General features: G+C 35.6%; 1 protein-coding gene across 1 annotated transcript in view; it reads right to left on the bottom strand.

The window, feature by feature from the left end:
• Positions 1–12,761: 12,761 nt before the first annotated feature.
• The window catches only part of lin28ab (lin-28 homolog Ab), an 11,661-nt gene continuing 9,940 nt past the window's right edge, over positions 12,762–14,482 (bottom strand). Inside the window, exon 4 of the mRNA XM_060864872.1 lies at positions 12,762–13,067. Coding sequence (XP_060720855.1) covers positions 12,851–13,067 — 217 coding nt within the window. The 3' untranslated portion in view covers positions 12,762–12,850. The remainder of the gene's footprint in view (positions 13,068–14,482) is intronic.

Below are 14,482 nucleotides of genomic sequence, written 5' to 3'. Positions count from 1 at the left end.
GTTTTGTATTTGTTTTACTTTTTAAGCAGTCACATGAAAGGTGCACATTCCATGGTGACTGCTAGCAACATGAAGCATACAAAGTAAAGAGAAATCAGTAAATTAATGTGAATGGTTTTTGTCTTACCGGTTCTGGAAATGCCTAAAGGAGAGTGGCTCACGAACAGGAAACCAGTTTTATAGCATCCTGAAGGTGAGGAGTCACCTAATCAAGCATGCATGGATTTAAAATGTCTTGTATGTAGATATTTTGGTGATTTGTTAAAGGAAAATGCCTTTGATTACAGGGAGACTTTATTTTGGTGTGACCTGTAAAGTGAAAAGTTTTGTGAAGTGTAAAATATACTGTTGATTAACAAATGGAGTGTTATGATTGGTCCGTTTGAATATGAATGGAGGGTACCAGGATTATAAGAGAACAAAGGAAACGTTGAAGAAAAAAATAAGATGTTTGTTGGAACAGTAGCCAACCATTTATGTATTCCCTTTTGTGCTTTGTTAGGTGTCGAGTTGTACTTTAAATAGTTTTTTTATTTATTCATTTTTCTTTGTTAAATTTTGCTCTTCAATTGAGATTTTGCTTTGGCTTCTCTCACACCTGTTCGAAAATGGTGGCTCACCTAAATAAAGAGAATTTTCCTTGGACTTTTCTAGAGTTTTGCCATTTCTTTTGCTGCCAGTTAGCCACTGCACTGACCATCTTACCACACACACGCACGATGTCTACTTCTCCTAAAGGTGACCAACTTCTACTCCAAACTCAACCCCAAACAGGAGATACCACTTCAGCAGGGGTTCACACAATATAACAAACTTCATTACTATAGAAATGAAACAATAAACAAACAAACCAATCTTTTAAATACATGTTCATATAAAATGCCAGATTGATATAAATCTTGTGAATTTCATAGTAATTTAGTTTCTGTTACAGCATTTCTATGCCCCTAACATCCCCATGTTTGTTCTGTTCCTCCACGGTCACCTGGTATGAAGTTCAGGACTTAAGACTTATATCTTAGACTTTATATCTCAGAACTCTGACTTTTTCCTGGCGACATCTGACCGCAGTATGTGAACCACATAATGTGCTGCATCTGTTACTGCGCTCTTTCACTAAACATTTATCTTCAACATTAGTGTGCAGGACATTTCATGTCAACAAGGTATGATATTACTGTACAATATTTAATACTTTAAAAGTAAATCTGACTACATCCATATAATGTTACCAGCAAGTTACCAGCATCAGTAAAGCTGATATAGACCAACATCTTCACAGAATTTTTATCTAACACAGTTAGATCTCTAAACTGCCCCAATAGTATACAACTATTCTAATACTTAGTTAACAATGTTAAAAATGAATAATTAATGCATCTTTTGTTATACTTTGATGTTTTAATTGTCATCAAACGGATGTAAAATGTACACAGTGTTAAAGTTATACACCATAGTAGTCAGAGCACTGCAACATTTTTATCAAATAATTTCAGTCCATCCATTCATCATCCATCAAGTAAAGAAGTACAAATACTTTGTTACCTTACTTAAGTAGAAATTTTGAGTATCTATACTTTAATGGAGTAATTATTTTTTAGCAGACTTTTTACTTCTACTCCTTACATTTTCATGCAATTATCTGTACTTTCTACTCCTCACATTTTAAAAATAGCCTCGTTACTCCTATTTCATTTCAGCTTGTTTTCATTTCTGCTTGTCATCATTCAAAATAAACTTTTCAAGATAAATCGCGCCATCCAGAAAGAGTGAATTTGATTGTGGTTGGATGAGAAGTAAAAACGTATACCATTCTGACACCCTATTGGTTTGTACACGATCCATCGCACCTGCACATGACACAAATCACGTCTCACTTCAGTTACCCCAGTTTGGTTACACAACGCAGACGTAGCCATGTACGAAGATGTCTGGCAGAGGCTCAAAACTCAAATGAAATGTCTCAACAACCAAGCACCAGCACCAGCGAGGAAGTTGGTAGCCAGGAAGACCAACCAACTTCAGAAGTTTCTGAAATGGTGGGATGGAAAAATAAGTCATTGTGCGTGCGCTGTAAGCTATGCGCACTCAAATACCACGAGCTAATGACTTTCAAAAACTCACCGTCTAATTTGAAAAAGCATATTGAGGTAAGCTGAAATTTTGTTTTTAACAGTCAATTATTAACAAATTTGAAATTCAACTATAGCCAAATGTTATCTGAGCTTAAATTATTGCTATATTTGTAAGTTAATTGTGCAAAGCTATAGTTTTTGTTATTATCAGTCGATTATTAACAATATTGTATTGACCTAGTAATGTACTAATAATGATAAAATTGCAATGTTTGCTATGGCAAACTTGGGTACATGCCAATGGTTTGCTTGATACCAGTAGGCTATGATTCAAGGTTGCAAACTTAAATCTCTCTGAGGATGAATCACCTGGGATGAACAGCAGTTCAGTTTTGCTAGGATTGTGCTTTAACTGATGATGATATTTCTGCCAGACATGCTGAGATCCGATCAGAAGCTGTGGTATCTGAAGGTAGGAAAGAGAAGGTAAGTTGTGCATCATCAGCAGAGCAGTGGTAAGAGAACCCATGTGAGGAAATAACTTCACCAAGAGAGTGAGTATACAGGGAGAAAAGAAAAGGACCAAGTACTGAGCCCGGTGGGACACCAGTGGAGAGACTGCATGGAGCAGATGTCACTCCCCTCCATGTTACCTGATATGAGCATCCTTCCAGGCAGAAAGCAAACCATTCCCAAGCTGATCCGCAAATCCCAAGACTCCTGAAGATGGACAAGAGAGTCTTGTGGTTGACCGTATCAAACGCTGCTGAAAGGTCAAGGAGGATAAGCACGGATGACAGTTTGGCTGATCTAGCAACATGTAGTATCTCAGAGATATTCAAAGGGCTGTCTCTGTGGAATGAGCTGCTTTAAAGCCAGACTGGTTGGGATCTTGGAGGTTGTTCTGAGATAGATAGACAGAAAGTTGATTATAGACAATGCGTTCAAGAATTTTTGAAAGAAACAAGAGAAGTGATACCGGTCTGTGGTTACTGATGTCTGATGGACCCAGAGCAGGTTTCTTTAGGATGGGAATAACCCTTGCTCTCTTGAAAGTACACTGTAAAATGTAATTAGTTGACCTTACTTAGAAAGAAGAAAGTATGCAAACTCATTGCCTCAAAAAAATTAAGCAAAGTAAGCTTAAGATTAGTGAGTTAGAAAAGCTTGTTTATTTTAAGTGTGCAGTACTAAATCAAGTAGTACCACTAACACATTTTTTATGTTCATGTAACTTAATAGACATGCTTAGTGTTAACTTAATTTTTTCATTTTGTGTGGATTGCTTGATATAAATTTAACCCCACTTGGAATTACTAAATACCTACAACTTAAGACTTTTAGTTCTGCTCACTCATTTTTCGTTCACTTAAATTAAAATAAACAATTTCCTTGAATGGGTCCTTGTTGCAGCTGCCCAGGTTTGGGTCCAACCTGTGGCCTTTTCTCTCCCCCATTTCTTATCTATTTTTGCTGTTACTATCTAATAAAGGCAAACACACCACAAACATATACTTTAAAAGAACACTCACTGGGTTGATTCAGCTACAACATTTATTCAATGCACATTCAAGTACAAAACAGCAGCTAAACAACAAAGTTGTTGTTTGATTTAACTGTAGAAAATGACATGGAAAAATATTTTTAAAAAAACCCACATTTCTGTGAGCTAATAACAGTCTCCCAATATTAAACAGGTAAACACCTGATAACTACAGGACTTCAGTGCATGCAAAATCAGTGCATTTCTGATCAAAACTGAAAGTACAACAAATGCTTTTGTTTCCCAAATTGAACAGTCCAAAGATCAAACCAACACAAAGAAAAACATCACACCTTGGGGTTTGTATTTTTACTACATTACAACTATTAAAGGTTTTCCCAAAACACAAATGTAAACAGGACAACTTTGCTAGGTTCTTTTCTGACATTATCATCTAATAACAACTAACAACTCTTTGCAAACAACTCTATTTCCACCATTAGCATACCTGCATAACATGGTACAGACTTCAATGGAATTTTTCTTTTTTTTAATTGAGATCGTAAATAAGCGAGAACAGTTGCATGAAAGCATCAAACTTTCTCTGATAACAGGAGAACATGGCTGCAAAGCTTACAAAGTGCTATCTGACAGCTGACGGCTCTTTACTGTTCTAACCCAGAAGACTGTTCGAGAGGGGGTTCAGCGAAAAATCGGCAGCTGGCAGCAGGAAGTACCTGCCATTGGCAGCAGGAAGTACCTGCCATTGGCAGCAGGAAGTACCTGCCATTGGCAGCAGCAAGTACCTGCCATTGGCAGCAGGAAGTACCTGCCATTGGCAGCCAATCAGTATCGTCCAACGTAGTAGCAACCAATCACATTTAACTGGAGGTCAAGCGACAGCATCTTCAGTAATGGCGGCATTTGGCTCGGTAAGTGTTTGTATATTAATTGTCAGATTCATAAATAATTGTTGCTCTGTAAGTTGTATTTTAACTTTTATGTTAGAGACAGTGAATTTGTGACTACTTGAATAATTTAATCATTTGTAGAAACGCAGCTTGTGCACCGTGTGGTCCTGGTTTGTGAGGGGTGATCATTAACTTCAAATACTAACTTACGTTACCATTAAATATTAGCATTTGTTAACATGTTAACTTAAACTATTGATTAGAATAAAGCTCATGCTGATTCATTGGAATTATTGACAAGCTCAGCCTTGATGATACACATACAACACTAACCATATCGTGTTTTTTTTTTGTGCATTTGATTTTTCAGGGGATTGTCTGATATCCAACCATTTATTGAATTTTTTTTTTTTTTTTTTTTTTGACAAAACAGTTCTTTTTAAGAACTACCTTTCTTTAACTCTGTACACTGTTTTACACCTCTTGTGTAACTGCCTATCAATTATGGCAGGTAAGAAGCCAATTTCTTTTTCCAAAATCTTACTAACTGAAGTTAATTTGAGCAGAACATGCAAACACCTGTCCATGGTTAAAATGTAATTGGACTTCTAAAATGTTTTACCTTTTTATATATACTATGAATTTGTGTTGCTATTTTTAAAGTATGTTATTTTCTTGTATACACTGCATGTGTAGGTATACCCTTTGCTTTTGGAAGAGATGAAGTCTTTTCTGGGACAGGCATCTGTCCATACTGTACAACTGGGGTGAAAGTCCTGAGCACTTTCAGGCAAAGTATGTAAAGCATGCCATATATTTTGAGGACAATGGCATCTGTAAGCATTGTACAAAGCACACGTGCATTTTACATGTTTGTTGTAAGTTAAAATGTATTAACTTTCTCTTGTCATTCTAGAAAAATATTGTGTTCCTTGACACTGCAATGAAATTTATAAGAACTGCTTACCAGGTGTATAAATTATGAATGAAAATATGATCACTGCTAGCTGCTTAATGACACAATGCAATAAGAATAGTCATTCATGTGGCTGCATCCATGTGTACTGTTAAGGTAATTTGGATATTAATGTCACAATTTTCTTATGAATCCTCTAGGTTATGTTGGAAGAGGAAAACGAGAAGAAGTGCAAGGTTTATACTCGGAAAACACCCATCCAGGGTTTTGCAGTGATTGGTGCCAGCTACTCGAGAATGAAATGCCGTTCAATTAACCAGTTCCAATCTAAACCTAGTTAATCTAACTAATCTTTCTTTTTTTTTCTAACAAACCTTTAACTTAAACTTTTTCTTTCTTTCTAACTATTCATGAAGTTATAACCATTCTACACTTATGGATAGATAGGAGGGTAGAAGATTAGTAATAAAAACAAAGAAATTGTTTTGCGTACTAATCTTCTAGCCTCCTATCTATCCATAAGTGTAGAATTTTTATAACCTTGTTCTCTTGCCTGCGACCCTGTTCTTCAATAAATTATTCAATAAACCTTTACTTATTTGATTGTACCTCATGACTCCTGGTCTTCTTTCATCATATCTGGTCCGGGGCCTTTAAGCTGTTATCCCCTAACACTAGAAACATTTTAAGTCATGTTAAACCGTGCTAGAACATTGTAAAGCTTTTTCAAACTGTCTGGCTAGGCTTTTTCAAGCCAACTTAGTTTTTCTATGAACTTTACAATCTAGTTAGAATTGTTGTTGATCATTCTAATTTCAGAACAACAAATATCAAGCCTGTTTCAAAAGTTACAGTTGTTTTATGAAACACAGGCAAGAATGTATTGAAATACTACAAATGTAAAACTGAACTTAAATGATAGCAAAATATAATTTTTAATAAAGGCCATTTTAATGAGACCATGTTCCATGAAAAGAAAAGAAACCATGTTTTTTTTTTTCTTTTAGACAGGACTTTATTAATGAATGTTTATGTACATTTAATAAATATACAATATGATTATATAGGCATTCATGTATGTATATATTTCACTATTTGACAAACATGTACACTCATAAGACAGGACTTTATTAATGAATGTTTATGTATATAAATTATGTATAAATGAAATTAAATTTATGTGTAAAATATTTATACACGTACAAATTCATAATTTCAAGTGTAGCTTCATGTTTGTTTTTTGTATTATGTCTATGATCTTCGTTACTTGATTTATATTTCTTCGTTACTTGATTTATATTTGTTAAAACCATAATTACACATTTAAGTATTTAAAATAAGTACTAAAATTAAATATAAATTGATAATTTATTTATCCACCCCCGACTTCCGGTTATTAGCGAGAGCTGACTTCCGGTTATTAGCGAGAGCAGACAGCGTCAGCTACTTCCTGCTGCCAGCTGCTGCCAATGGCAGGTACTTCCTGCTGGCAGCTGCCGATTTTTTCGCTGAACCCCTACTGGACTGTTCTTCACAATTAACAGTTTTGGTGGGAGTTTTTTCTTTCCCAGTCCAAGCATCACAGTCTGAATGAAGTGTATTTGCCATGCATTTTGGGTAATCCAAATGCAATGCATATGTAAGCCCAAACAACAGACAAACTGCCTGAGGCAAGTTTTTAATATGATCCATGACAATACCTCCCTCCAGAATGATGGCAGTGAAGATGGGCTGGAGGTCCACTGAGCTTTGACCCTCATGAGGACTATCTTCACTGACAACTGTCAGCACACCAACAGTGATGCATTCTAGGGCCTCGTCTCTCGCTGTATCCTACAAAGACACACATTCTTCAGCATTGCAATTTATGCTATTCTAAAAAATTTATTTTTCGTGTTGTAATGTTATCAGAAAATATGGCTTTAAATATGTTTTCACACTGGATTGTTACAATAAAGCAAACAAAATATATTTGGTATGGTTAAACTAAAGCTATGGAGATACAACAAGGTCTATACATTCTTGAACAGTGACACTGACTTTTCAACCTAGACTCCTACACCTTAGATTTGAAATTAATGAATGTGTATAACGTTTATGTGGAAAATTTTATTTTTATTTACTTTTATTTTATTTATTTATAAAATGAAAATACTTACCATCCAGCTCATGTACTGCATCAGCTCCCTGAGTTTCTGGCCAACAGTTCCCTTTTTTGTTTTGAAAAGTTCGATGAAACGTGGGGCGTACTGGTCCAGAGCCTCAAAGAAGTCTCCCTCAAGATTCTTACTGGCGTTTCTATTAAACTCAGCAAACACCTGAAAAAGTAGAGAGAGTGGTGGGTAGGGATGGAGAGGTGGCAGAGGTATTAACATTCCAACAAGTGTTTGGATTTCTAGCCACACACCTTGAATTTATTTTTGATTTGCATTATTTTATTGGTTGAGAATCAAAATAGCTTACCTGTCTCTCTGTAAAGAGTGCTGGCCTGGGAATGATTGGTCTATCATTTGTGAAATGAGAGTGCCATTTGGTGCCAAGTGCGGAGTGCGGAGTGTTAAATAAAATAACATTAAGTTAGTTGACTGTGGTGATATCCCCAATCATATGTCGAAACACAGTGGTAATCCTGTCTTTGATGCACAGAATAAGAACTACTTATATCAGCATATAGAAAGAAAAGGTCTATAAGAACTCCCCAAACTCTAGAGTTACACAAATACTGCAAGCAAGCTGAATAGAATTCTGAGGTCTACCTTATCAAAGGTATGCTGTGATGCGTATGACTTATGACCCTATCAAAACATCATTCCAGGTACAACGCATCAATGTCTGATATTAGGTCTTACATTGATGAAGCTACTGGCGTATAGATTTGTAAGTTATATCAGTCTGACAAGAGGACCGATCTGCTGTAATTGTAGTTCAATGAGCGCCGAAGGGCATTTGAGGGCATGGCAGATAGCATGGTCCAGTTGCTTATGGCTTGTTTATGGCAGGCACTTCCCAATCGGGCATTGGAACATAACCAGTTCCAATAACCAGATTGCACTGAACTAAATGCATCATACAAATGGTCCCTTTTGGTCATGCTGAGCTTTTGAGTCTGAAACCTACATACTCCAACACAGGGCTTCTTTGGTGGCCAAGATTGACCCCGGCACACACAAGACAGATTCTACAGGGTCGATTTGCGCACATCAGTGTGATTTTAGACTTTATAGAGTATATAATACATATTATTGGAGAGTTTTCTCATATTCTGAACTAAGTGCAAGGTATAAACCAGGTACGTTTAAGAGGATTTAGCTCTTATATATATGCCCAAAACTTCAAGACTCACATGCTCTTGAGATTTTCACTGCTGAGGCAACAAACTTTTGCATTTACAGCCTCTATTTACCTTTATCCAGAGTGACGTACAAAAGTGCTTATGTCTCTATCACTGAATGCATGAACTTGGGTTCACAAGGCTACAGACTTAAGATACCCTGAGACTAAATTTTGCCCATCTTTAGCTTAAGAGATTCAGTCATTGGTTGCCACATAGTTTTGGTTATACACTTGGTATAGCCTGATTTAAGGGGAAATACCAACTGAAAACAATCAAGGGCATGTTGAGTGGATGGAAATCCAACTCCAAACCCAGAGTTGTGGATTATTGTGGTATGTCGAAGGAAAACGAACTACTCTAATGGCAGGTATCAGCCTGCATGAGCATGTGAAGAAGGAGGGATCCAAGTCTTTCTCACCTCCGGTGGCATTCAGGATGGGTGAAAAAGAATGAATATTCCATGTCCTATGTCTTGCCTGGTGTAGAATCTCACAAAGAAATCCAAATATAGACATTTATGAGCACAACAAGGTGCAATATACTGTCTGTTTTCGAATAGTAAACTACAGTGAGATTTATATGACTTGACTCGAGTCAGACTTAAGTTGCAAATTTGAGACTTGAGACTTGCTTGACAAATATGACTTGACTTGACATTCATGACTTGAGACTTACTTCTGACTTGCACATGTGTGACTTACTCCCATCTCTGCTGAGATTCAAAAGAGAAATTATATTCCTTTTTTTTTTTTTTTTTTTAAGAAAAATGCAACAATTGTGTAGTTTATAGATGTTTATTCACTAGAAAGCAAGTAGTGAATAGTCACAATAAAACATTCTTGGTCACAACATTCTTTGCATGCTTTGTCACAATATGTTGAAAAAAGATAAAGCTGACAGCTGAACCCATGTACTCGGGCGACTGTTGAGGCCATTCAGATGAGGCTCCATAATGAACCCGCTAGCTTGCCACAACATGGCTACATTCTTTGGTCATTTGAATACAAAATAGTTATTTCAATCTTCACTGAACACTGACTGTAATACACAGGTTTGACGGCAACATAAAATGTACAAAACAACAAACCCAAGTCACAAAGAACATTATATAAATGAGATGTGATTCCTAGCTTGTGCTTCAAAAAAAAAATTACATAATACATAATGTCAGAAGGAAGCCATTAAAGACACGAATGAATTTAGAAGACTTTTTAATTCAAAATGTACAGTTTGTATTAATGTCTCGGTTTCAGATGGCTTAAAAAAGTCCCCACTGTGCAGTTTTTCTAGGCACATGTAAAAATATTTGAAGACATTTATGAATTTTTTCTGGACGTTTGTTTAGGAATAATACTAGTCTAATCCATATCTTTAATGTTTATGAAAACTTATTTTTTATTCTCATAGCAATGCTGACTTACTTTTCCAAAGAATATGTTCAGACGAAGTTTAAACGGTTCACACAAAACTATCGCGTGAATTTCTAACAGCACTTCAGCTTTTGTTCTAACACCACTGACATCTTGCAAAAGAACTTGCGTTCCAAGTCACGACACCTGAAATCATTATAGCACTAAAAACTAAATAACATGCACACACACGCACTTACACACACATACACCTTTCACATTACACATTAAACTGGACACTACACTGGTTAGAGGGGCAGACTCAGTCCAGGTCCACTTATATTTCAACATCCTGAGGTAGACTTGTATAGATTCTGAACAAGGTACGTGCCTTGTTTTCTCTTTAAAAATAAAAAAAGGAAGGAAGGAAGGATGAAACAACCCAGTCCCAAAACACAACAAGAAAAAAGATAAGCGTAAGACAGAGCATAAGACAGAGCTGGAATAATACTAATCAGCAGCTTTGTTTTCAGCTTTCTTACCTGAAAAAGCTTTGCCTATGCTATGACATCGCACTATTCTACTCCTAACTACCATGCAAATAGAGAATAAAACAATTATATTATTATGTAGGGGGAAATATACAAGAACAATATACAATACTGGAGCAAGTCTCATGCATTTCAGAAGTGATTGGTTTGGCAGCACAGTTGTGCGTGTGTCTGTTTATGGTTCAGATGCTAAGTAATTCTTAGCTAACCGTTACATTATGATGCCTAAATGTAAGACTAGGCTCCTCGACTACAGCTTTCACACATACAATATTACTTAAAATAATCATATACAGACTATATATTTTTTTTAATACATAAAACTGCATAAGAAAGGGTTTAAAATGCCATTTGGATTTCCCACCACTCTGTAGAACTGAGGATGCTCTTCGGGTTAAGTGGGAAAAATACAGTATCAGCAAGATTATACCACAAATCAGTCACGTCCACTTTTCCATTTGCTTCAATTAGACATTCAACATAGCCAGAAAACTTTCTTGATTTTTATTTTTAAGTAACCAGGCTTTCCAATTTCAGTATACCAGATTAACATTGTATTATAATTTTGCTTTGGCTTTAAGTACGTTTTGTAACTTTTTTTTTTTTTGTTTATTATTTTTTTCCTTTCCAGAAAGCTCACATTTGTGATTTTCCCTGAGACATTAACAAACAAGGAACTCTCGATTCCCTGACTGCAGTCACAGTGGTTAAAATCTTCAGCTGAAATGTAGGTTCACTTTAAATGCTTTTTCAGTCTAGTTAGTCGAGCGTTTGATATATTCGAATACACAGATCTCAAGCTCATACCTGCAATGAATAATCTAAGAATATTCTTAAAGCCTAAATCTAGTTGTGATTGAGAACTAATTTCTCCACCTTGGCAACATAAATTCTGAGGTAAACCTGAGCTACAAATAAATAATCATGTTATACAAAGATTACAAGTAGTATTTATATTAGAAGCTGGTCATGTTCATCAGAGTCCAAAATGAAAAAGGAATCAGCTCTGATGAAACTTACCATTCACTCTAAACCTGGAATAATAAGCAAAAAATAATCTCCTTTACTAGCCATATCTCTTTTTTTATCATATAACAAACATGAGTAGATGCCTTCTCTGATTTGTTGGGATCTGAAAGTTTAATATAACCAGCTAACGACACCAACTCTGACTTTAGTTCTCTGTAATGAAATGGCAAGTGACAGTGCAATAAGTTAACTTTTTTATAAATGTATAGTCAAAAAATAAAGTGATCTACCAATTCTGCTCTTAACGCTGCACTTTACGAGGGGTCACATGACTGCACACACACACACACACACACACACACACACACACACACAGGAGTAGACGTTCTGGACTGATGCTAGAAAAATGAGGAAAAATCCTATACAGTTTGATTACAGTTTGATAGACGGCTTTTGAGTTAGGGTTTATATACTGTATTTCCATATTATATATCTATACATATACATTTGTGTGTGTGTATAGCTGAAAAGAAATAGACATAGAGGAAATCACTACCTGCTAAAGCCTTGTGCTTGCTGCAAAGGATTGTTAGGGGATAAGTGCATGTTAAGAACAGTACTGGGACACATGGACAGTGTCGTCTTACAGAAATGACGAGAGATTTGGATCATTCAAACTTCACTCTAAATCAAGTATAACAGTAAATATTATTAAATCAGTAAATGGGTTTAGGATTTTTGGTGCTGTAAAATGAAATAAAATAAATGTGCTTCAGAAATGTGATTAAACATCCAGGCTTATTGCGATATGTAAACATAGTTTGTTTTTGATTGTTTCCATACAAATCTAAGACACTTCGCTAGCTAAAAAAAAAACAACACACTAACACATCCCTGCTACTACCCTCAAAATGAAGATGAATGAAAATCGATCGGTCTTGAATCAGTCGATTTCCTCGATCTTCATCTTGCGTGAATTAAACTGAAGTGGTGGGAAAAATCCGGAAGAATCCGAGCGCATTAAGACCAAAAAGCATAAGTTCGATCCACACTACAGGGTTACATAGTCTTTAGTATACTGAAGTATTTTAAAGGAAAATCTCTCACTATTCTAAATGACTGATTTTTACTATAATGTCATGCTAGTGAGAGACAACATTCATTAACGCTGTAAGAAAAGGAAAAACCTGAGATAGGTCCAAGAGCAGCATGATTGGTGCTTGTGTTATCCCTGACTGTAATCCTGTTGCACTGTCCTGCTTTCACTCCAAGGTATCAGGTGTTGAGGCTGTGTGGCTAAGGATTTCTTCTCCTGCCAATGAGGTGGAGGTTCCCTGAGATCCCGGCGATGCCTGCTGTGCTTTGATTGGACAGTTGGCTACCATGTGAGACATGCTTTGGCAAAAATGGCACTTCTTTGGCTGAGGAGGCAGTTGGCATTCTTTGGCATGATGGTCTGGGCCACCGCAGTTATAACACCTAGACAGGCATGGGGATAAATTCACATTAACACATCTCTTAGTTTTCTTAGATTTAACTTCGGATGAATGAAAAATACCTGAATAATTAAACTACTTTACTTAAGAAAAATATTACTGAAACTGAATACTTATTACGGAATACATACTGTTTCCTCCTTAAATTCATTTTGACCTTGAAAGGCCACCATTTCTATTTTCTATACAATCATTTAACGCATTAGAGATTATAAAACATTTATTATACATTAACCAGCATACTTACATATATACACAGAAATATATATTATTATTATTATTATTATTATTATTATTATTATTATTATTATTATTATTATTATTTTACAGGTCAAGTCTACAGAACTGTGGCATATTCTCCAAGACACTTAAAACTGTATGTCAAGTGTACATGACATTACTGATGCTGGGCAAAGGGTTTGTCACATCATATTTTGACTTTGTGTCTTTGTTTATTGCTTATTGATATTGTTTCTAGTGGATTCCTGTTGATTTGCTGTATGACATATTTGCTTTATGGCATTTTTTAATATGTTCACAAGACCTACCAAGAGCAACTTACTGTACCTACATGTATAAATACATAATATACATACAGAATTTTTTTAAAATATTTATTTGCATAATTAATCATTTTGTATAAATGATATATGGTGGTTTGTAGGTATAATTTGAACCATGCAAGTGGTTGACTTGGTTGACAAAAATACAAAAAAAAAATCTGTGTCTGAATGAATTTATATTGCCACTAGAGGGCGATGCGGTCAAAACTTTTGAGATTGTGAAGCAATGAGTGAAAGAAGGATAAAAAGAAGCATTTTTTTTAGTTGAAACGGTTTACAATTAGTTTCCACAATTCAAAAACACTGGAACATCATTGAAACCTGAATTATTCTCATCCTTGTCCGCTCTTGATCATTTAAAACGTCTTTCTAAAAAACATACATCTTCCCCATTAGATAGATTTATTAAATAATCAATAATCCTTACACGTATTGTGACACATTAAGCTCAATACAATGAGGTTAAAAAAACATAAAAAAGCCAAATAAAGAAAGAACTGTGGACTAAAAAGCACACAGGTTTTGACTGACTGTATACGATACTGAACAACATAAACAATCCTGAATCCAAGTCATCGGAGAGTTTAAACAAAAGCTCAGGTGTGTACATTTAAACTACGAAATAAATAAATGTCATATTATTATTGATTACTATATTATATTATATTTTATATTTGTTATGATAGATTATTATATTACGTGTGATCATGTCAGGATTTTAACCCGTAATGGACAGCCAGCACTTTACCTACCCTGGGATCCTTTCTGCTTGCTTCTCCAGTTCCCAACCCCCTTCACATTTCCACTTCCCCACACACACACACACACACACACA

This window comes from Tachysurus vachellii, chromosome 3 (genome assembly GCF_030014155.1).
Source record: "Tachysurus vachellii isolate PV-2020 chromosome 3, HZAU_Pvac_v1, whole genome shotgun sequence".
In the NCBI taxonomy this organism is placed as follows: Eukaryota; Metazoa; Chordata; class Actinopteri; order Siluriformes; family Bagridae; genus Tachysurus; species Tachysurus vachellii.
The sequence above is the reverse complement of the archived record's forward strand: the minus strand, read 5'-3'. Positions and strand labels throughout refer to the sequence as shown.